Genomic DNA, 22,379 nt, shown 5'->3' with positions numbered 1-22,379 from the left:
ATTTAAAAGACATTTGGACAGGTACATATTTTGGAAAGGTTTAGAGGGACATGGGCCAAATGTAGGAAAATGGGTTAGATGGGGCATCTTGGTCGGCATTGTTGGGTTGGATGAAGGGTCTGTTTCTGTGCTGTATCATTCTATAACTATGACATTGCTCTGAGAAACCTCGACAGTGACATACTGGGGCAGTGATGGTTGACATCCAACAATAATAACCATCTTTAAATGTGTCTCAGCAAAACTCAAATTGCCAGGGGTGCAATGCATATCTATGCATGGTTATGAGTGTGGATCCACATACATGCATATTTATATTTGTTGAGAACCAGTCACCGTTATGTCTGTGCGCACTTTGTGTCAATATCTCCCATTATTGGTCCCTGCTTCCCAAATTATTCCCACATGTCAGATAATCATCTGTCACATATGAGTCTGAAGAGTCCTGATCTGAAACGTAACCTATCCATGCTCTCCAGGGATGCTACCTGACCCGCTGGTTCCTGACTGATCAGCACATTGTGTTCTATGCAAGATTCCAGCATCTGCAACCCATGTTTCAGATATAAACTTACCCAATAACGGCTGCTCCCAATGTACTCTCCCGAGCTCCTGCCTAATAATTTTTGTTATTTGAACCCTTCCAATAATTGCTTCTCTGTTAAATAAAAGAGATGGTAATTGTTTTAATCTATTGTTTACATAGTGTTGAAAGCTTCCTCAGACATATGGTACAGAACAGACACCTCAGGCCATAAAGTCCACGCCAGCCACCAACAACCATTTGCACTAATTCTATATCAATCCTATTTTTTATTCTCTCAATGTTCTCATACACTCCCCGAAGATTCCACTCCTCCCCCACTCGGGATAATTTATAGCTGCCATTTAACCTACCAACCTGCACATATTTGGCATATGGGAGGAAACTAGAGCACTGGAGGAATCCATGTGATCACATGGAGAATATGTAAACTCCACGCAGCCAATACCCGGTGAAACCAGGTGTCTGGCACAGTGAGTTTTAGGTTTATTATTGTCATGTGTAGAGTCATAGAGTCTTAGAGTGATACTGTGTGGAAACAGGCCCTTCGGCCCAACTTACGCACACCGGCCAACATGTCCCAGCTGCCTGCGTTTGGTCCATATCCCTCTAAACTTGTCTTATCCATGTACCTGTCTAACTGTTTCTTAAACATTGGAATAGTCCCAGCCTCAACTACCTCCTCTGGCAACATGTTCCATACACCCACCATCCTTTTGTGTGAAAAAGTTGCCCCTCAGATTCCTATTAAATTGTTTCCCCTTCACCTTGAACCTATGTCCTCTGGTCCTCGGTGTACCAAGCTGATAATATTTTGCATGCTACCCAATCAGAACAAATAATACTATACACAAATATAATCATGCCAAACTCAAGTACAATAGGTCGAGCTAAGGGGAATATACCGAGTATAGTTCTCAACATTGTAGTGGCAGCTGTTCTAGTAACTGAGACAATGTTGGGCCTCAGCTGAGCCAATGAAAACTGGAAATGTTAGGGGGGGGGGGGGTCACATCACATCTGAAATGCACAGCATATATTGCAATGGTACAAACCACAGTTCTCTCTCTCCATCCCTACCCCTTCCCAGTTCTCTGACCAGTCTGACAGTCCTTGATTACATTTTATCTCTGTTTGCTTTGTTGTTACCTTCTCCCAGCTAACAATGATCTATTCCACATTTTCCTTGATCACCACCCCCTTTGGTGTCTCGTTCTCACACCTGATACTTACTTATCTCTGTATCTCCCCCTCCCCCTCCCCTGACTCAGTCTGAAGAAGGGTCTGGACCCTAAACGTCACCCATTCCTTCTCTCCAGAGATGCTGCCTGTCCCGCTGAGTTACTCCAGCATTTTGTGTCTGTCTTGGGTTTAACCCCAGCATCTGCAGTTCACCCTGACACATCCAGTTGACGTGAACTGTGCACCAACTGATCCATTAGATTCTAAGCAAAACCATTTTTGCAAAATTTACATTAACCCTAAAATTACATTTTCATTGCCAATAGCCACATTCACTAAACAAAAAATAAACGATGTATTTATAATTAAGTGACTATTTTATTCAGTATGATATAACAAAATTTCTAACCTTTGAATTTTGAGACACGTTAATCCTATTTTAACCACATTCCTAACAAGGCAGCACGAAATAAAAGGAGTCTCGTCTCTTCAGCTCAAATTCCACGATGACCCCGAATATTTTGAAAATAGCTTTCTCTTGCACCGAATCGTCAGTAAAACTTTAGCAGGACTTTTAAGGCTGCAGCACCTTGCAATGCCTCCAGTGAAATGTGCATGGGTGAGGGGAGGTGAAAGGCCAAGATGCCAGTTTAATTATGTCCAGACATTAGCGTTGCTGCTCTGCCTCTTGTGGCATTCGATTCGTATCTGGCATATCGTCAGCGCTGCTGAGTTTGAATGGAAAGCCTAGCGTGTGGTCATCGTGGAATTCGGACCTCCTATAAAAGATGATTCGGGACCATTGCCTCTCCGTCCATCAACAGCGCTGCATCCATCCTCGGCCATGGAAGATATTTACAAAGCAGCGGTGAGTGTACAGTTTCTTTCATTTGCTTTCAATTAACTCTAGTTGTGAACAACACATCGTTTGGTAGATAACCCTTGTGAGGAAAAGACACAAATGTGATTTATGACCAACTTATTTTTGGACAGAATTTAAATTTATTAGCGGATCAGAGAATACGTTCGTGTGATAAAGTTGAGGTATATAAATAATCCTCTCAATTGAAATACCGCAATAACCTAACATTTCTTTTAAATTACATTGATTTTAACATTTTGTAATTGTTGTATGATTTAAAACAACTGTTACGAGCATTTTATGAAACTAGTATTTGCCCATTCACGATGTAATTTGATATTCAAATTTTAGATTTAAGATGTCAAAAACAGTCAAAGATAAAAAAGCATCGGCAGTTGTTCCCTCTTGATCACATTGCAGGGTGACCGGTGGCATGGACTTACCAACCCATTCGTCAAGGATTCAGACCAATTCCAGTCTCTACATGTCAGATAAAAAAGTGGCCCAATATACACATGAGATGGGGTACTATTTGGATAATATTTGAGTCTAAAGAAGGGGACTGTCCCGCTGAGTTGCTCAGCACTTTGTGTCTACCTTTAATATTTGAATCAATTAATTGAAGAATTATAATTTACGAGCAGCCTCGGAGTTGCAAATAAATTAATGATATATCCAAGCGTAAGGTGTGAATGATTTCCAGCCTCGGCGTTGCCTTATTCCAGTTGGGAATATAAAACAATCAGAGGTAGCTCTACATGTTGTGCCCTCAGTTGACCTTTGTTGCAAAATCATCTCGCTTACTTATAAAACAGTCTGAAACGAAGGTTTGGTGGGTACGAAAGGTTTGGAGGGATTCATTCCAAAACGTTAGCCGGAATTGTGAAAGTCTATTGCGTTCAATGTATTGCTTCTCAGTGTAAATACAAACGCTTTACACTTTAATTTAGTGGAGTTTATAATTCATTACTTTTAGATGCTCTTTGGGCGTAGTCCTTAGAACTCGCCATGAAGGAATGCGAGGAGATGTTGCTCTCTGGATTAAGGCTAATTTTGGGTTGTGCGGAGGCGGTTATCTTGTCGATAACTTCCCCAACGGCCGGCCACAAGGGACCCAAATAGCCAGATAAAGATGTCTAGGATATATGTGCCTGTCAATCAAAGGCTTGGAACAAAAGCAAACTATCCGTAGTATTTGCCTTCGTTCTCCTCGACAGTTGTCTTGTCTTTTACACTGTTAAAAATAACAAGGAGTAGTATTACCGAGGCCACATGCGGACAGGACTTTAAAGGAACTTGTTTCGTGTCAGGAACCCATTCATGTCTAAAGCATCCCGATTTATATGTGCTGCCGCCTAACAAAGGCAACCGCTGCCCCCCCCCCCCCCCTGCTCGGAGTTTCACTGAAGGTTAAATGAAGGTGGAAACGTGACCAGACATTCTGGTATCTTGCACCGTTCATTTCGTTTCCTGCAGGCAACATATTGCAATGTGTTACAACTATTTTTTCTTGTGATTTATGACAAGTGCCATCCAAGGATAAATATGCAGCAGCTACAAACATACTCATTTAAGAATCAAAAATAAACATGCAAATCTGGGCAATGCTAATAAATAATTTGGATTATTTGGTCTCCATCCGAAATGTCACCCATTCCTTATCCCCGGAGATGCTGCCTGTCCCGCTGAGTTACTCCAGATTTTTGTATCTATCTTTGGATTATTTGGTAGTTCTGAAGTTGGATTATTTTGGTAGTTCTGCCCCTATATAAAATAGTCCAGAAACAGTTAGGATCTTACAGTGGTGGAAAGAACGTGCATTTGTTCCTGAGATTACTTACAGCAGCCATGAATAAGGGCAAAAGCCATTCAGATTAGTTTATTGTCATAAACACCAGGGCCCAATGAAAGTCATTGTCCACATGAAGCTCACAGAGTAAACAGTGTATTTACAGTAATTATAAATACAACACTATATACAACGATGAGTGTAAAAAGCAGTATGGTGCAAGATTGTAATGCAATCTGAGGCAGTGCAAACAAACGTTAAACAGAGTTACCAAATAAGATAGTTAATTGTAAATGTACAAGGCAGCACCTCTGCTTTCAAGTGAGAGCTAGATAGGGCTCTTAAAATAGCGGAGTCAGGGGATATGGGGAGAAGGCAGGAACGGGATACTGATTGGAGATGATCAGCCATGATCACATTGAATGGCGGTGCTGGCTCGAAGGGCCAAATGGCCTACTCCTGCACCTATTGTCTATTGTCTATTGTCTGGGAATGAGGTATGAATGAGATATTTGGAACAAGTGTGATTGCAGTGGGGGTGAAGCTCTTCTTAAATCTGAACATTCAGGATTTCAGGTTTCTGTGTCTCCTCCCAGAAGGTAGAAGAGAGAAAAGGGAATAGCCAGGGTGATGGGTATGCTTGACAATTCTCCCAACTTTCCTGACGCATGAAGAAGGACTGGATGGAAGGAAGTGAGGAGCCTGTGGTGGTTTGGGCAGAGTTCACCACTCTCTGCAGGTTCACCCAGTCGCGATCAGAACAGTTGCATGCATCCAGTTGGAATAGCGCATCTGTAGAAGCTCGAAAGAATCCTTGTGGAAAAGCCAAACCTTCTCAGATGTTGAAGAAAGAAAATAGACTGATGCACTTTCTTGATCACTACATCGATGTAAAAGGACCAAATTTGGTTGCTGGTCATATGGATACTATGGTACTTAAAACTGTCAACCCTCTCTACAGCAGCTCCATTGATGAGGACAGGGGTGTTGTTCAGCACCTTGCCTCTTTTGATCAATAACTAACTTTTCCATTTTGCCAACATTAATGGTGAGGTCGAACACAAAAAGCTGGAGTAACTCAATGGGTCAGGCAGCATGTCTGGAGAGAAGGAATAAGTGACGTTATGGGTCGACACCCTTCTTCAGTCTGAAAACGGGTCTCGAACCAAATCAGGAGATACGCCAGCTTTTTGTGTCTATCTTCGGTTTAAACCAGCATCTGCAGTTCCTTCCTACACTTAATGGTGAGGTAATTGTCCTGAAACTGTGCCACAAGTTTCTCAACCTCTTTCCCTGGCTCACACAAGGTTCTTGATCTCCTTCCTGAACGTCTAAGGCAGATCAAGAACATCATCAGCAGGAAAAGGAACACGTGGCTGAAGTGAGAAATTAGATATAATTATGGGACCTACATAATTCTAGAATAACAGATCAGTTTAAAGTTCCACAGCCCTGCCACATTCATTTGTGAATGGTTAAACATAATTAAACAGCTAAGACTCCAAAAATATTCCCAGCTTTAATGAAGGTCGACAAAAAATGCTGGAGAAACTCAGCAGGTGAGGCAGCTTCTATGGAGAGAAGGAATATGCAACGTTTCGGGTCGAGACCCTTCTTCAGATAGATGTAGGGGGGGCAGGCGGGAAAAATCCCCCGCCCCTCCCGACAGTTTTACCCGCACCACCCCCCGACATCAGTCTGAAGAAGGGTCTTGACCCGAAACGTCACCTATGGTTTTAGCAGATGATAATATGTTGACCATATCAGTACTTGATTTCCTAACTATCTTAAATATTGTTTAGAAAATCAGCCACGGCACATGCTTGTATTTCTGGCATGTTGCTGACAGCTGAGGTTCCCCATCAAAAGTGCAAAGTTAAAAATAAATCCATTTAGACTGTGTGTATATTCTGTATGCTGCGAAGCTGGGATATAGAAGGGATATTAATGAGAATGTGTGATAGATGAAAATGTGTTTTAATACACTGTTGATGCTTTCCAATAAAGAATCTTTTAATTTCTAATGCAATCTGCAATACCCATTACTATCACTGCTGGGAATGGTCTCAGAATATAAAGTAAATTCATTGTTGTTTTAATAAATCTTGCAGAATGGCTTTGGTTATTAAGTGTCACATTCCTCTCACAGATGTTTACCAGTGGATGAAATTGGTATTAATTTCTTACCTAGGAAGTATTTCTGTGAGTGAGTAAGTGTATAGCAATTTAAGAGGCTTTTAGAAAGGCACGTGCATATGCAAGGAATGGGGGGAAATGGATCACATGCAGGTAGAGGAGATTCATTTAATTTGACGTCATGTTTGGCACAGATATTGTGGGCTAAAGAGCTGTACTGTTCTATGTTCCATGTACAAAGGTTCAAAGGTTCAAAGGTTATTTATTGGTCACATACACCTAGGTGTAGTGAAATGCTTCTTGCCAATGCAGCACATAAAAAAAGAATACAGACATAACATTAATAAGAGATTTAAACATAGAGAACATCCCCCCACAATGGCTCCCACCATGAGGGAAGGCACAAAGTCCAGTCCCCAACCCCAGTTCACCCATAGTCGAGCCAATTGAGGCCTCCACAGTTGCCTCTACGGAGGCCCGATGTTCCTGGCCGTTCTCGCCGGGTGATGGTGCTCCGGCGTCGGGAGAATCCTCACAGCGGCTTGGGACACCTGGAACGGCCGTTTTCATACTGGAGGCCGCGGCTTCCAAAGCCAACAAGGCCGCGCCGGTTGGAGCTCCACTACTGGTGATCTCGTCACGAGATCCCAGGCTCCCGGTGTACAGTTCGGCGCCGCCGCCCGCAGCTGGTCGCTCCTCAGACCCGCAGCTCCGCGATGTTGTTCCCGGCGGTCTTCAGCTCACCGGAGCTCCAGCGCGGCGACCCGGACAAGGCATCGCCCGCTCCACGATAGCGCTCCAGCGCTGTGCCGCTGCCGAAGCCGTGGTTCTGGGCGGTCCCCGACAGGAAACGCCGCTCCAGGCCCGCTGGTAGGCCGCGAGGACGGGTCGAAACTGCAGCCCGGAGAAAAGCTGCCTCTCCGACCAGGTAGGGACCCTGAAAGGTAGTTTCCCCCTTCCCCCCCCCCCCCCCACCCCCCACATAAAAAAGTCTAGAACTCCAGAAACAAAAACACTTTAACTAACTAAAAATAAAAAAAAGATGAAAAGACGGACAGCTGCTGGCTGGGCAGCCGCGCACAGGTCAGCGCCCCCTAGGTACAGTGTATGTAACTGAGCCCACAGCAGCAAAGTAAATAAACACAAAGCCTGCAAACCTTTATTCATTATCTGCAAGTACTGTACAAAGAACATGGATCAAAGTGCAGGCATGCGATGCTTGGTCATAGTGTCAAGTGTCATAGGACTATTGACCATTAGGCCATTCAGCCAACCAAGTCTGTGCCTACATTCAATCATGGCAGATCTATTTTGCCTTCTCAACCCCATTCTGCCACCTTCTCACATAACCTTTGGCGCCCTTGCCAATCAACGTCTGCTTTAAAAATACCCAATGACTTGGCCTCCACAGACATCTGTGGCAATGAATTCCACAGATTCACCACTCTATACAGTAACTAAATAAATTCCTCCTCATCTCCATTCTACAGGTGCAACCTTTTATTCTGAGGCTGTGCCCTCTAGTATTAGACTCTCCCAATACTGGAAACATCCTCTCCACATTCACTCCATCCAGGCCTTTCATTATTTGGTAGGTTTCAATGAAATCCCCCCTCCCCTCATCCTTATAAACTCCAGCAAGTACAGGCCCACAGCCATCAAACGGCCATCATACCAAAGGGTTTTGGCCCGAAACGTTGCCTATTTCCTTCGCTGCATAAATGCTGCCGCACCCGCTGAGCTTCTCCAGCACTTTTGTCTACCTTCGATTTTCCAGCATCTGCAGTTCCTTCTTCAACAATACGTTAACACAATATGTTACCCAGGGATCATTTTCATAAACCTCCTTTGGACCTTCTCCAACACTAGTACATCCTTCCTCAGATATGGGGCCCAAAACTGCTCCCAATATTCTAAATGTGAACTGACCAGCGCCTTGTAAAACCTCAGCGTTGCATCCTTGCTTTTATGAAATGAATGATAGCAATGCATTTGCCTTCCTTACTATCGACTAAACCTACAAATTAACCTTTTGGGAATCCTGCACCAAAACCTCCAAGTTCCTTTACACCACTGATCGCTGAATCCTCTTCACATTTATAAAATAGGTCTACACCTTTATTCCTTCTACCAAAGTGCATGACCGTACACTTTGGTACACTGTATTCCATTTGCAACTTCTTTGCCCCAACCTGTCGAGTCCTCCTGCAGACTCCCTGTTTCCTCAACATTCTCTGCCCCTCCACCTATCTTCGTATCATTTACAAACTTGACCACAAAGCCATCAATTCCATCACCTAGATCATTAACATATAATGTGAAAAGTAGTGGGCCTAACACCAACCCTTGTGAAACACTACTATTCACCAGCAGCCAACCATAAAGGACTACCTTTATTCCCACTCTTTGCCTTCTGCCAGTCAGCCAATCTTCTGTCCATGCTGGTACCTTGCCTCTAATACCATGGGCTCTTATCTTGTTTAGCAGCCCGGTGCGCGGCACCATATCAAAAGCCTTGTGACAATTCATGTAAATAACATACACAAACTCCTCTTTGTCTATCCTGCTTGTTACTCCCTCTAAGGCCAGGCCCGTACGAAGATTTTCAAAAAGGTGGGTGGCATGGCAGGATTACAAAACGTTATGTGAAATAAGTGCACGCAGCGCACTTCCCGCTTAAGGGCCCTGGAAGCTCTGGGATTTTAGATCATCTCTGCTGCATTCTGAGCCTTATTTGGGAGCATTTTTGCACCAAATTTATGACCAATATTTCAGAAATAATTTTGGTTGAGTCAAGAGTAATGAGTGGTTGGAATGGGATGATTGGGGTCATTGTAATATACATTTTTTTAAATCAAGAATTAAAGCTGTCCTTGTTTCAATAATCAAGTTGTACTGTAAAATGTTACATAACATGTTATAAAGGAGCAACCATCTGCTCTTTTATAGACCACCCTACCCATAAGATGCAAGATGTTAATATGAAAATTGGGGGTGAAGGAATTACATTTTGTAGTTGGAACGTTAAGGGAATTAATGAACCAATCAAGAGAGGTAAAATACTAGCACATTTAAAATAACTTAAAGCAGATATAATATTCCTTCAAGAAACTCACCTTAAAAAGGAAGAGCAACATAGATTGATAGCAAAATGGATTGCTAAAACGTATTACTCTTCATTCTCTCATAAGTTTAGAGCTGTTGCAATTCTAATCCGTAAAGGTATACCTTTTAAACATACATCATCTATAGCGGATATCGATGGCAGATATATTATATTAATGGGTGAGTTATATATTTTTTAAAGTGATTCTTCTTAATGTTTATGGACCAAATTTTGACAGCCCTTTGTTTTTCAAGAAAACACTCAATACTATCCCGGAATTTACACAACATAATTTAATAATTGGTGGAGATTTAAATTTACATTAGAATCTTATTTAGACAGATCATCAAGACAAAGGAAATTAAAATCCCAGACAAGTGCATTACTAAATTCATATATTAATACTACCAACATCAAAGAATCGAAAACCCATCCGGATGAAAATATTCATGAGAATATTCATTTTACTCACCGGTACACAAAACCTATTCAAGAATAGAATATTTTTTAGTAGACTTTAAACTCATCCCATTTACCTACAACTCGAAATATCATAATATTATAATCTCGGATCATGCACCTTTAACATTCATGATTAAACTAAATGGAATGACCGAGAAGCAGACACAATGGAGACTTAACCCTCAAATTTTAAATGAAAAAGTATGTCATGAATATCTTATTACACAGATCAATATGTTTTTCGAGTCCAATGACCACCCTGAAACTTCTGCCTCCCTTCTCTGGGAAACATTTAAAGCATTTGTACGAGGAGCGTTAATCTCCTCCCAAGCCTTTCATAATAAAGAGAATCGGACTAAACAACAGATACTGGAAATGGAAATAAGGCAATTAGATATAGAGAATGCGGCTGCACCCTCTATGATAAAACACAATAAAATTGCTGTACTCAAATATAAGTTAAACCAAATATATTCAGACCAAGTCATAAAACTTTAACAACATCCTAAACAATTACATTTTGAATTCGGTGACAAACCACAAAAACTTCGAAAACTGGATGAGGAAAAAACAATTTACAAAATTAGATCAGATATGGGAGAAATACTAACATTGCCCAAGGATATCAATTACAGATTTCTACAATACTATCAAACACTTTACTCAACCAAAATGACAGAACGTTCTGCAAGAATGGAATCATTTTTACAGAAATGTAATCTTACAGGTTTAGATCTGAAAGAGAGGGAATTACTAGGTGCTGAAATAACAGTAAAAGATATCGAAGAGTCTATTAGATCTTTAAAAAAAAATGGAAAGGCCGCAGGCCCTGATGGCCTAAGCTCTGAATTTTAGAAAAACATTTGTGATCTGATTTCTCCACGTCTACAGACATTGTATAATTATGCTTTTACTCAACAGAAACTGCCAGAAACTTTAAACGAATCAACAATAACACTTATACCAAAAACAGATAAGGACCTTGAAGACCCAGGTTCATATTGAGCAATTTCTCTCTTAAACACTGATCAGAAAATCTATATTACTAAATGTCTGTTCTTGACTGGTTTTGGCCATCTGTGCTGCGATTTCCGAGAGAACGGCGCCACCTACGGCTGTAATTTTTGGTCACCTTGCTCAGAGCCCCTCTCCGCCATATGTGTGCCGAGGATTTTTCCCGTCGATGAAAAATGACAGAGATATTAATGATTTTACAAAATTCCCCATTCTCTCTGCTGCCCCTGCTGGCGGCAGGGGGGAGGGACTATAAAACCAGGAAGTGGTGTGCTCAATCAGTGCCTGCAAGCTGGAGGAAGGCAGAGGGTCACATTTCTCTGAGCTGTGAATAACACTGAACACATGTCTACTGAAATGTAAGTGTCCTTAGTGGTTCTAAAACGCTTGCAGAATGTGTCTATTGGCTCTAAAATGTTTGCAAAAAGTGTTTATTGGTTCTAAAATGTTTGCAAAAAGTGTCTCTTTTGGTTCTACAATGCTTGCAAAATGTGTCTTTTTTGGTTCTAAAATGGCTTTTAGGTTCTCCCCCTTTCCTCTCCCCCCCTGTCCTCCCCCCCCACACACTCTCCCCCCCTCTCCTCTCCCCTCCCCCCTCCTCTCCCCTCCCCGCTCTCCTCTCCCCCCCTCTCCTCTCTCCCCCCTCTCCTCTCCCCCCCCTCTCCCCCCCCCCTCTCCCCCCCCCTCTCCCCCCCTCCTTCTCCCCCCCTCCTTCCCCCCCCCTCCTTCTCTCCCCCTCCTTCTCCCCCCCCTCCTCCTCCCCCCCCTCCTCCTCCCCCCCTCCTCCTGCCCCCCTCCTCCTGCCCCCCTCCTCCTCCCCCCCCTCCTCCTCCCCCCCGTCCTCCTCCCCCCCCTCGGTCCTCCCCCCCCTCCTCCCCATCCTCCCCTCCCCCCCCCCCTCCCCTCGCCCTCCCCCCCCCCCCCCCCCCCCCCTCCCCCCCTCCTCCCCTCCCCCCCTCCTCGCCCTCCCCCCCTCCTCCCCTCCCCTCCTCCCCTCCCCCCTCCCGCCCCCCCTCCTCCCCTCCCCCCTCCTCCCCTCCCCCCCCTCTCCTCTCCCCCCCTCTCCTCTCCCCCCCCTTTCCTCCCCCCCTCTCTTCTCCCCCCCTTTCCTCTCCCCCCTCTCCTCCTCCCCCCTCTCCCCCCCCCCTCTCTAGATGTGACTGCAAGTTGGGGGCTATGCGTCAGTAGATAGGGTGGTTATGGGGTAAAAGGAGCAAATTAATAATATTAATATAATATCAAGGGGGTAATTAGCGTGAGTGTGGGGGGGGGGGGATAGTTAGTGTGTGTGACGCTGCGTGCCGCCTCCCCCCCCCCCCCACAACCGCATGTTGGGGGAAAAGACCCAACGGGTCTGCACTTGGTCTAGTATTAACTAAAATTCTAGCCCATAAATTAAGTTTAGTGATTCATAAATTAATACACCCTGATCAAACAGGTTTTATTCCAAAACGTTACTCATCTTATAATCTGAGACGATTATTTAATATTATATATTCAAATAGAATAGCTAATGTAGATCTAGCAATCATTTCGCTAGACGCTGAAAAAGAATTTGATCAGGTGGAATGGCCCTATTTATTTTCGGTGATGGAAAGATTTCAACTGGGCTAGAAGTACTGCACATGGGTTAAGCTTTTATATACTTACCCAACAGCTAGAATACTGACAAACCAAATGTTATCACCTAAACTTAATTTATCTAGAGGTTGTAGACAAGGATGTCCACTATCCCCGTTATTATTCGCCCTTGCTATTGAACCATTGGCAGAAAGTGTTAGAGTCCACCCAGAAATATATGGGTATAATACTAAAGATACAGTTAATAACATTTCTTTATATGCAGATGATGTATTAATATACATCACAAACCCAGAAACTAGCATCCCAAACCTGTTAAATCTTATCTCAATTTGGCTCATTTTCAGGATATAGAATTAATTGGAACAAAAGTGAAATTATGTCAATAACGGAACTCAACTTACATACATTGCAACAATCCCCCTTTAAAATAGTCAACAAAAAATTTAAATATCTAGGAATTTATGTGACTAAGAAATATAATTCCTTATTTAAATTAAATTTCCCGCCATTACTTAATAAACTGCATAAGAACATTCAGTATTGGAAAACACTTCCTATCTCAATGTTTGGAAGAATTAATGCTTTAAAAATTATCTTTCTTCCGCAATTACTGTACCTCTTTCAATCAATCCCGATATATCTTCCACATTTTTTTTTTTTTAAAGTTGATTCTATTGTCACAAGTTTTATTTGGGATTATAAGAACCATAGAATAAGTAAAAAACATTTATGTAAATCCAAGACGAATGGAGGATTAGCTCTACCAAATGTTCTGTTTTACTTCTGGGCAGTTAATATTAAAAATATGAACTTCTGGTTGGAAGATATGGACCAGCAACCAGACTGGTTAAAGATGGAAAAGGAAGATTGTTTGCCTTTTGAAATTGGCTCGATTCTGTTAGCTCCCAGAAAACTGAATTTAAAAACCTATAGTGAAAACCCTATAATATATAGTGGTATACGAATTTGGAAACAATTAAAAAAAGACTTTAAAATTGGATAATTTATCACTCTTTCTTCCCATTATAAATAACCCTTCATTTAAACCCTCTGTGTTGGATAAAGGTTTTATACAATGGAAAAATTATGGAATTATAAAGGTGGGACATCTTTATAGGAAAGGTATTTTTCTTTCATTTAAGGAGTTACAACAGAATTATGGACTACACTCAAATAACCTTTTTAGATATCTCCAATTTAGAGATTATGTTAAATTACATACACAAGGTTATAGAACTAGAGAGCCAGAGACTCTTGATGAATGTTTGAATAAACATCCTAATACAGATAAATTAATATCTCACATTTATAATACTCTTTTAGATAGTGAGGTCCCGTTGACGGAATTATATAGACAAACATGGGAAAATGAATTAGCTCAACCTATAATGAATGATATTTGGGACGAAAGTCTACAACATATAACCATATAACCATATAATAATTACAGCACGGAAACAGGCCATCTCGGCCCTTCTAGTCTGTGCCGAACACGTATTCTCCCCTAGTCCCATCTACCTGCACTCAGACCATAACCCTCCATTCCTTTCCCGTCCATATAACTATCCAATTTATTTTTAAATGATAAAATCGAACCTGCCTCCACCACCTTCACTGGAAGCTCATTCCACACAGCTACCACTCTATGAGTAAAGAAGTTCCCCCTCATGTTACCCCTAAACTTCTGTCCCTTAATTCTCAAGTCATGTCCTTTTGTTTGAATCTTCCCTACTCTCAGTGGGAAAAGCTTATCCACGTCAACTCTGTCTATCCCTCTCATCATTTTAAAGACCTCTATCAAGTCCCCCCTTAACCTTCTGCGCTCCAAAGAATAAAGACCTAACCTGTTCAACCTTATACATCAATGCTCGTTAAATGCTTTGGCAAGTAAGGTAAAAGTAAATCCGAAGGGTTTCTACCGCTATATTAATAGCAAAAGGATAACGAGGGATAAAATTGGTCCATTAGAGAGTCAGAGTGGCCAACTATCTGCAGAGCCAAAAGAGATGGGGGAGATATTGAACAGTTTCTTTTCTTCGGTATTCACCAAGGAGAAGGATATTGAATTATGTGAGGTAAGGGAAACAAGTAGAGTAGCTATGGAAACTATGAGGATCAAAGAAGAGGAAGTACTGACACTTTTGAGAAATATAAAAGTGGATAAGTCTCCAGGTCCGGACAGGATATTCCCTAGGACATTGAGGGAAGTTAGTGTAGAAATAGCAGGGGCTATGGCAGAAATATTTCAAATGTCATTAGAAACGGGAATAGTGCCGGAGGATTGGCGTACTGCGCATGTTGTTCCATTGTTTAAAAAGGGGTCTAAGAGTAAACCTAGCAATTATAGACCTATTAGTTTGACGTCAGTGGTGGGCAAATTAATGGAAAGAATACTTAGAGATAATATATATAAGCATCTGGATAAACAGGGTCTGATTAGGAACAGTCAACATGGATTTGTGCCTGGAAGGTCATGTTTAACTAATCTTCTTGAATTTTTTGAAGATGTTACTCGGGAAATTGATGAGGGTAAAGCAGTGGATGTTGTGTATATGGACTTCAGTAAGGCCTTTGACAAGGTTCCTCATGGAAGGTTGGTTAAGAAGGTTCAATGGTTGGGTATTAATGGTGGAGTAGCAAGATGGATTCAACAGTGGCTGAATGGGAGATGCCAGAGAGTAATGGTGGATGGTTGTTTGTCAGGTTGGAGGCCAGTGACGAGTGGGGTGCCACAGGGATCTGTGTTGGGTCCACTGTTGTTTGTCATGTACATCAATGATCTGGACGATGGTGTGGTAAATTGGATTAGTAAGTATGCAGATGATACTAAGATAGGTGGGGTTGCGGGTAATGAAGAAGAGTTTCAAAGTCTACAGAGAGATTTATGCCAGTTGGAAGAGTGGGCTGAAAGATGGCAGATGGAGTTTAATGCTGATAAGTGTGAGGTGCTACATCTTGGCAGGACAAATCAAAATAGGACGTACATGGTAAATGGTAGGGAATTGAAGAATGTAGGTGAACAGAGGGATCTGGGAATAACTGTGCACAGTTCCATGAAAGTGGAATCTCATGTAGATAGGGTGGTAAAGAAAGCTTTTGGTGTGCTGGCCTTTATAAATCAGAGCATTGAGTATAGAAGTTGGGATGTAATGTTAAAATTGTACAAGGCATTGGTGAGGCCAATTCTGGAGTATGGTGTACAATTTTGGTCGCCTAATTATAGGAAGGATGTCAACAAAATAGAGAGAGTACAGAGGAGATTTACTAGAATGTTGCCTGGGTTTCAGCAACTAAGTTACAGAGAAAGGTTGAACAAGTTAGGGCTTTATTCTTTGGAGCGCAGAAGGTTAAGGGGGGACTTGATAGAGGTTTTTAAAATGATGAGAGGGATAGACAGAGTTGACGTGGAAAAGCTTTTCCCACTGAGAGTAGGGAAGATTCAAACAAGGGGACATGACTTGAGAATTAAGGGACTGAAGTTTAGGGGTAACATGAGGGGGAACTTCTTTACTCAGAGAGTGGTAGCTGTGTGGAATGAGCTTCCAGTGAAGGTGGTGGAGGCAGGTTCGTTTTTATCATTTAAAAATAAATTGGATAGTTATATGGATGGGAAAGGAATGGAGGGTTATGGTCTGAGCGCAGGTATATGGGACTAGGGGAGAATATGTGTTCGGCACGGACTAGAGGGGTCGAGATGGCCTGTTTCCGTGCTGTAATTGTTATATGGTTATATGGTTATATGGTTATATGCCAGACATTCTTTAATACAATTTATAGTACTACATAGGCTGCATTACTCTAAAACAAAATTAAATAGAATTTTCCCACATATCTCTCCTATCTGTGATAAATGTCAATACTCAGAGGCTAATTTAACTCATACTTTTGTAAATTGTATAAAAATCAAAAATCTCTGGACGGATATTTTTAGAATAATTTCTGAAGTTGTTAATACCCAATTGGATCCCGACTCAAAACGAATAATATTAGGAATATCAGAACAAACCCTAAAACTTACAACAAGCCAAAGAAACTTCCTTGATTATAGTATAATAATTGGGAAAAAATTAATATTAACATTTTGGAAAAATCCAACAACCCCCACAATTAAAATGTGGATTATGGAGATGACGGAGACCTTACATTTGGAAAGAACTAGACTTGTCTTAATTGACAAACAAGAATTATTTGCTAGAATATGGTTTCCATTTATTGATTTTTTGAAAGGGTAAATTGGTCCGGCACGGAAGCCTGACTGAAGCTTGAACCCAGGATTAGATGAATGTTTTATAATCTACGGACCTATCTCCAAAGTTGTTTTATCGGTAATTTATTCTATTCTTTTTTATCGTTTTTTTCCCTTCTTTCTCCCTATCTATAAGAAAACCCAAATAGAAGCAGAGTTAATATGCAATTGATAAATGAGGACCCCTATTACTTTGATAGCTGGAATCCCATCTATTAACAATATGTAATTGATAAACAAAATGTGTTTTGATTATGATATATATATGCTTCTAATAAAAATATTATTTAAAAAAAAATAAAGGAGCATGCAAACACTGTAAATAAAATACCGTAAGTTTTTGCAGTAAATAAAACCTTTTTTTAGAAAATGTTGTGTGTGTTGATTTGGTTGCCTGTTACTATTCGACTGTGTTAATGTGTGCACATTAAAAATATGATGCAAAATGAAAGTCGCAAACTATGGAATACATATTTGTCAGTATTGTTATCATGGAAAAGAAAGCAGTTCCAATTGTTTGATATTATTCATATGGTGGAGAAAATATAATTGCTCTAAAACCTACCTTAATTTTGCAATCTCAGTAAAGATAATCCCCCTTTCCCGCTCCCCCCTCCTTCCCCCTCCCTCTCCCTCCACCTCTCTCTCCCTCCCCATCTCTCTCTCCCCCCCTCCCCCCTTCCGCTCTCTCTCTCTCCCCCTCTCTCTCCCCCCTCTGTCTCAACCCCCCCTTTCCCCCTCTCACATCCCCCCTCTCTCTCCCTCCCTCCCCCTCTCTCTCCCTCCCACGCAGCAAGGCGCCGACTCCGCGCCGCAGACACCGCAGCCCCCCCGGCCCGGAGAAACAGGCACTCCCGCAACTCCATATTCCACTAGTTACCTGGAGTAGACACCTCGGATCTATGGTAGACACGAGGCATCAAGGTGATTGTGTGGAGTGCAAATGGAGATCTGAACCCGCCCGGGCCCGCAGCGCACGCGCGAAGAGACAGCGTCATTTTGCGTCGCTACTGCATCACCGGCTTCCCCCAACTGTGCAGGATGGTCGCATTTTTTTCCTCAAAACTTCCAGTGGGCCGGAACCAGAATTTCGGGTCATTTCCGTCAAAGCGGAAACGCTGATAGCGCTCCAATTTTTTTTTTCTCGGGATTTATTTTACTCTGTGAAAAAAACATCTTGGCCGGAGGCCCCCCAGATTTTGAGGCCCTAGGCTTCAACCTATGAAGCCTATAGGGAAATCCGGCCCTGCCGAGCCCCCCCTAGATCTCGAGGCTTGTGAAGCATATACGTAAATCCGGCCCTGTTTAGAACTAGGGTGTACTCCATCTGGTTCAGGTGACTTATCCAACTTCAGACCTTACAACTTGCGAAGCACCTTCTTTTCAGTAGCTGCACTCACTTCTGCCTTGTGGCTCGCTTGAATTTCTGGCATGTTACTGGTGTCTTTCACTGGGAAAACTGACACAAAAAATGTATTCAGTTCATCTGCCATATTTGTGTCATGTGAGTTTAGGTGTGTTTCTCATATACTAATGTTTCTATATTTCTCACACCTCACCACTCCTGTCAGATGGAAGGTCCAACAGCTAGAAAGTATGTATCATCAGACTCTTTCTCACTGTTATCAGACTGTTACATAGTCCTTTCATACACTAAGGTTGAATACCTAATCTCCCAATCTACCTAATTGTGGCTCTTGCACTGTTTTTATCTGCACTTCCTCTGCAGCTGTAACACTATATTCTGCAATCAGTTTCTTCTCTCTTGCATTACCTGACTGTACTTACATATTGTATGATTTGCCTGGATAGCATACAAACCAACGACATATTCTGCCAGTCAATGAGCCGGTGCCATTGAGGCAGGTTCAGTATGATGATGCAGATGACCCAAATGATGTGTTATGGACAGAGGACGGACACGACGAGGTACGCTCAGATCAAGAAGGAATTACTGGCAGTAGTCTTTGCATGTGTCAAATTCAACGATTACATTTTTGGCAAGGCTGTTACAGCAGAGGCCGACCACCAACCTTTGGTCACCATTTTAAACAAGTCTAGACATGCTGCTCCGGCACGGCTGCAAAGAATGATGCTGCAGCTCCATAAGTTTGATATCTCTCTCACTTACAAGCAGGGTAAGCACATGTATCTGGCTGACACATTATCCCGTGCTCCCAGGAGGTCGAGCGCCCAGCACACATCAGAAATAGACACGTTTGACGTCTTGGCAATTGATATCACTCATCCTTCATCTCTGGATACCTTGAGGGTTCGTAGGGCAGTAGATGCCACCCTGCAGATGCTCGCCTCGGTCATCAATCACGGTGGCCTGGCATCAATCATGGGTGGCCTGGCATCAATCACGGTGGCCTGGCATCAATCACGGGTGGCCTGGCATCAATCACGGATGGCCTGGCATCAATCACGGATGGCCTCGGTCATCAATCATGGATGGCCTGGCATCAATCACGGATGGCCTGGCATCAATCACGGTGGCCTGGCATCAATCACGGTGGCCTGGCATCAATCACGGGTGGCCTGGCATCAATCACGGATGGCCTCGGTCATCAATCACGGGTGGCCTGGCATCAATCACGGGTGGCCTGGCATCAATCACGGATGGCCTGGCATCAATCACGGGTGGCCTGGCATCAATCACGGGTGGCCTGGCATCAATCATGGGTGGCCTGGCATCAATCACGGTGGCCTGGCATCAATCACGGATGGCCTGGCATCAATCACGGTGGCCTGGCATCAATCACGGATGGCCTCGGTCATCAATCACGGGTGGCCTGGCATCAATCACGGGTGGCCTGGCATCAATCACGGGTGGCCTGGCATCAATCACGGGTGGCCTGGCATCAATCACGGGTGGCCTGGCATCAATCACGGGTGGCCTGGCATCAATCCCGGGTGGCCTGGCATCAATCACGGGTGGCCTGGCATCAATCACGGGTGGCCTGGCATCAATCACGGGTGGCCTGGCATCAATCACGGGTGGCCTGGCATCAATCACGGATGGCTTGGCATCAATCACGGGTGGCCTGGCATCAATCACGGGCGGCCTGGCATCAATCACGGATGGCCTGGCATCAATCACGGATGGCCTGGCATCAATCACGGATGGCCTGACATCAATCACGGTGGCCTGGCATCAATCACGGTGGCCTGGCATCAATCACGGTGGCCTGGCATCAATCACGGATGGCCTGGCATCAATCACGGATGGCCTGGCATCAATCACGGATGGCCTGGCATCAATCACGGTGGCCTGGCATCAATCACGGATGGCCTGGCATCAATCACGGGTGGCCTGGCATCAATCACGGATGGCCTGGCAATCAGCATTCACTTCTGCTTGCTGTTCGGCCTTATTTTTCTGTCCGAGATGAACTGGCCATTGAAGGTGGGTTATCAAAAAGGGCCATAAGGCAGTGATCCTGGCTTCACTCCAACTGGAGGCGTGGGTTCAAATCCTACTTCTGACACGAATCATATCAGCAATACTGTTTGATCTACAGTTTTCACTTTTACTCAGGTTTCATGTGCAAGGTCATGGTAGCACTGTCTCAAGATTTTGTGAGAATGTTACTTGCATTCTCACAATCATGTTAAAAAAAATCAAAGCATATAATGCATAAGCACGCTGAAGAATTCAAAGGGTAAAAAGACAGTAACTGTTATGGAATAGTCAATAATGGTAAAGGTTTTCAAATATATGCACATTAACTACTTCAGTATTAAACGTATGTTTTGCTGCTTCAATATTCCAATTTCCCTTTGAACATGCACTAGATGGCAACGTGCTTTGTTTTGCAGTGTTTCGTTATCTAACATGGAATAATGTAAAAGCAATCTCCATATAGTACAGCCACAACTCTCAAATGAAATTTGCTTTGATCCACTATTTACAAATGTTGTTTCGATTAAACAGAGCAATATGCACAGAATTAATTGTCTAATTACAATTTGATAAAAGGATTAATTGGTGTTGTTGGTGAGAATCTTGTCATTTTTTGGTTGTGATTCACATTTTGATCTGTGTACATATCAAAGAGATGTTTTGTGTGAAGTTAACAATTCCAACTGATTGCAGCATCATTTGTTAAAATTTGTTCCACTATTTGAACATCTCCTAGACTAACTTAGAACAGCTAAGAAATCATGTAGTAGGAATGATCTTGAATTGAAACGTCACCCATTATTTCTATCCAGAGATGCTGCCTGTCCCGCTGAGTTACTCCAGCATTATGTGTCTAACTAAGAAATAATTTCCAGTTCTCTGCAGAGTACCATGTTTTGGTGCAAATGTTTTGCTTAAAAAAACTTTACTGCTAAGAGAAGCGATACTTGGAGTGTCAGTAGAAAACGTCTGGATACTTAATCCAAATTTTCCACATCATTCTGACATAACTTGCAAAAAATTGCTCTTTTCTAATGTGCCCAACGGCTCACGCTGGCCGTGTACACTAACGCAGGTTTCAGTCAGATAAATCATTGTTAATTAAAGGCTGCTTAACCTTATCTGTGTCCAAAGACTCTGACGCACCCAACCTCTTCTAGATAGGACCTCCTTAAAATAATAATAATAATAATGGATGGGATTTATATAGCGCCTTTCTAATACTCAAGGCGCTTTACATCGCATTATTCATTCACTCCTCAGTCACACTCGGTGGTGGTAAGCTACTTCTGTAGCCACAGCTGCCCTGGGGCAGACTGACGGAAGCGTGGCTGCCATTCTGCGCCTACGGCCCCTCCGACCACCACCAATCACTCACACACATTCACACACATTCACACACAGGCAGAGGTGGGTGAAGTGTCTTGCCCAAGGACACAACGACAGTATGCACTCCAAGCGGGATTCGAACCGGCTACCTTCCGGTAGCCAGCCGAACACTTAGCCCACTGTGCCATCTGTCGTCCCAAAATGTTCTTTCTTAGTGATTGTTTACAGATAATGGTCCAGATGCTTTGGAGGTCTAGACAGTTGGAGGTTAGGCTGCCAGTGGTGGAACAAAAGATGGAATACACAAAAATCTAAAGATTGAAGATCATAACATTCCTGGAGGGTGGCAGAACTGGAGGAAGTGACATACAAAGGGAGGCCACATACAAGATTTAACATTTTGAGATTGTGGAACGTGGATTCAATGAAAGTTAGCATGGGTAAGATTATCTGATCATTAGCGTGTGTCATGTGCAGTTGGATTTTAGATGAGCTGAAATCTATAGACAGTGTGATTAAGAAGAATAAACAGGAGATGTTGAATATGGACTTGACAAAGACATGGATGAGGGTCTCGGTAGATGATGGAGTGAAGCATTTAACTTTCAGTTTTTGCTTCAGTAGTGTCTGTGGAACTTATCCATTGTGTCTTTTCCCTGCAGGTCGAGCAGCTGACCGAGGAGCAGAAGAATGGTAAGGAGCCATAAATCATTGAGGAA

The 22,379-nt window shown here is 42.8% G+C and overlaps 1 protein-coding gene across 1 annotated transcript in view; it reads left to right on the top strand.

Moving 5' to 3' along the window:
• Nucleotides 1-2,469: 2,469 nt before the first annotated feature.
• Nucleotides 2,470-22,379, top strand: part of tnnc1 (troponin C1, slow skeletal and cardiac type) — a 34,966-nt gene continuing 15,056 nt past the window's right edge. Inside the window, exons 1-2 of the mRNA XM_033037285.1 lie at nucleotides 2,470-2,594; nucleotides 22,323-22,353. Coding sequence (XP_032893176.1) covers nucleotides 2,571-2,594; nucleotides 22,323-22,353 — 55 coding nt within the window. The 5' untranslated portion in view covers nucleotides 2,470-2,570. The remainder of the gene's footprint in view (nucleotides 2,595-22,322; nucleotides 22,354-22,379) is intronic.

The sequence above is a fragment of the Amblyraja radiata genome, chromosome 18 (genome assembly GCF_010909765.2).
Source record: "Amblyraja radiata isolate CabotCenter1 chromosome 18, sAmbRad1.1.pri, whole genome shotgun sequence".
Taxonomy (NCBI): Eukaryota; Metazoa; Chordata; class Chondrichthyes; order Rajiformes; family Rajidae; genus Amblyraja; species Amblyraja radiata.
Note: the sequence above shows the minus strand (reverse complement) of the source record. Positions and strands in the feature narration are given on the sequence as shown.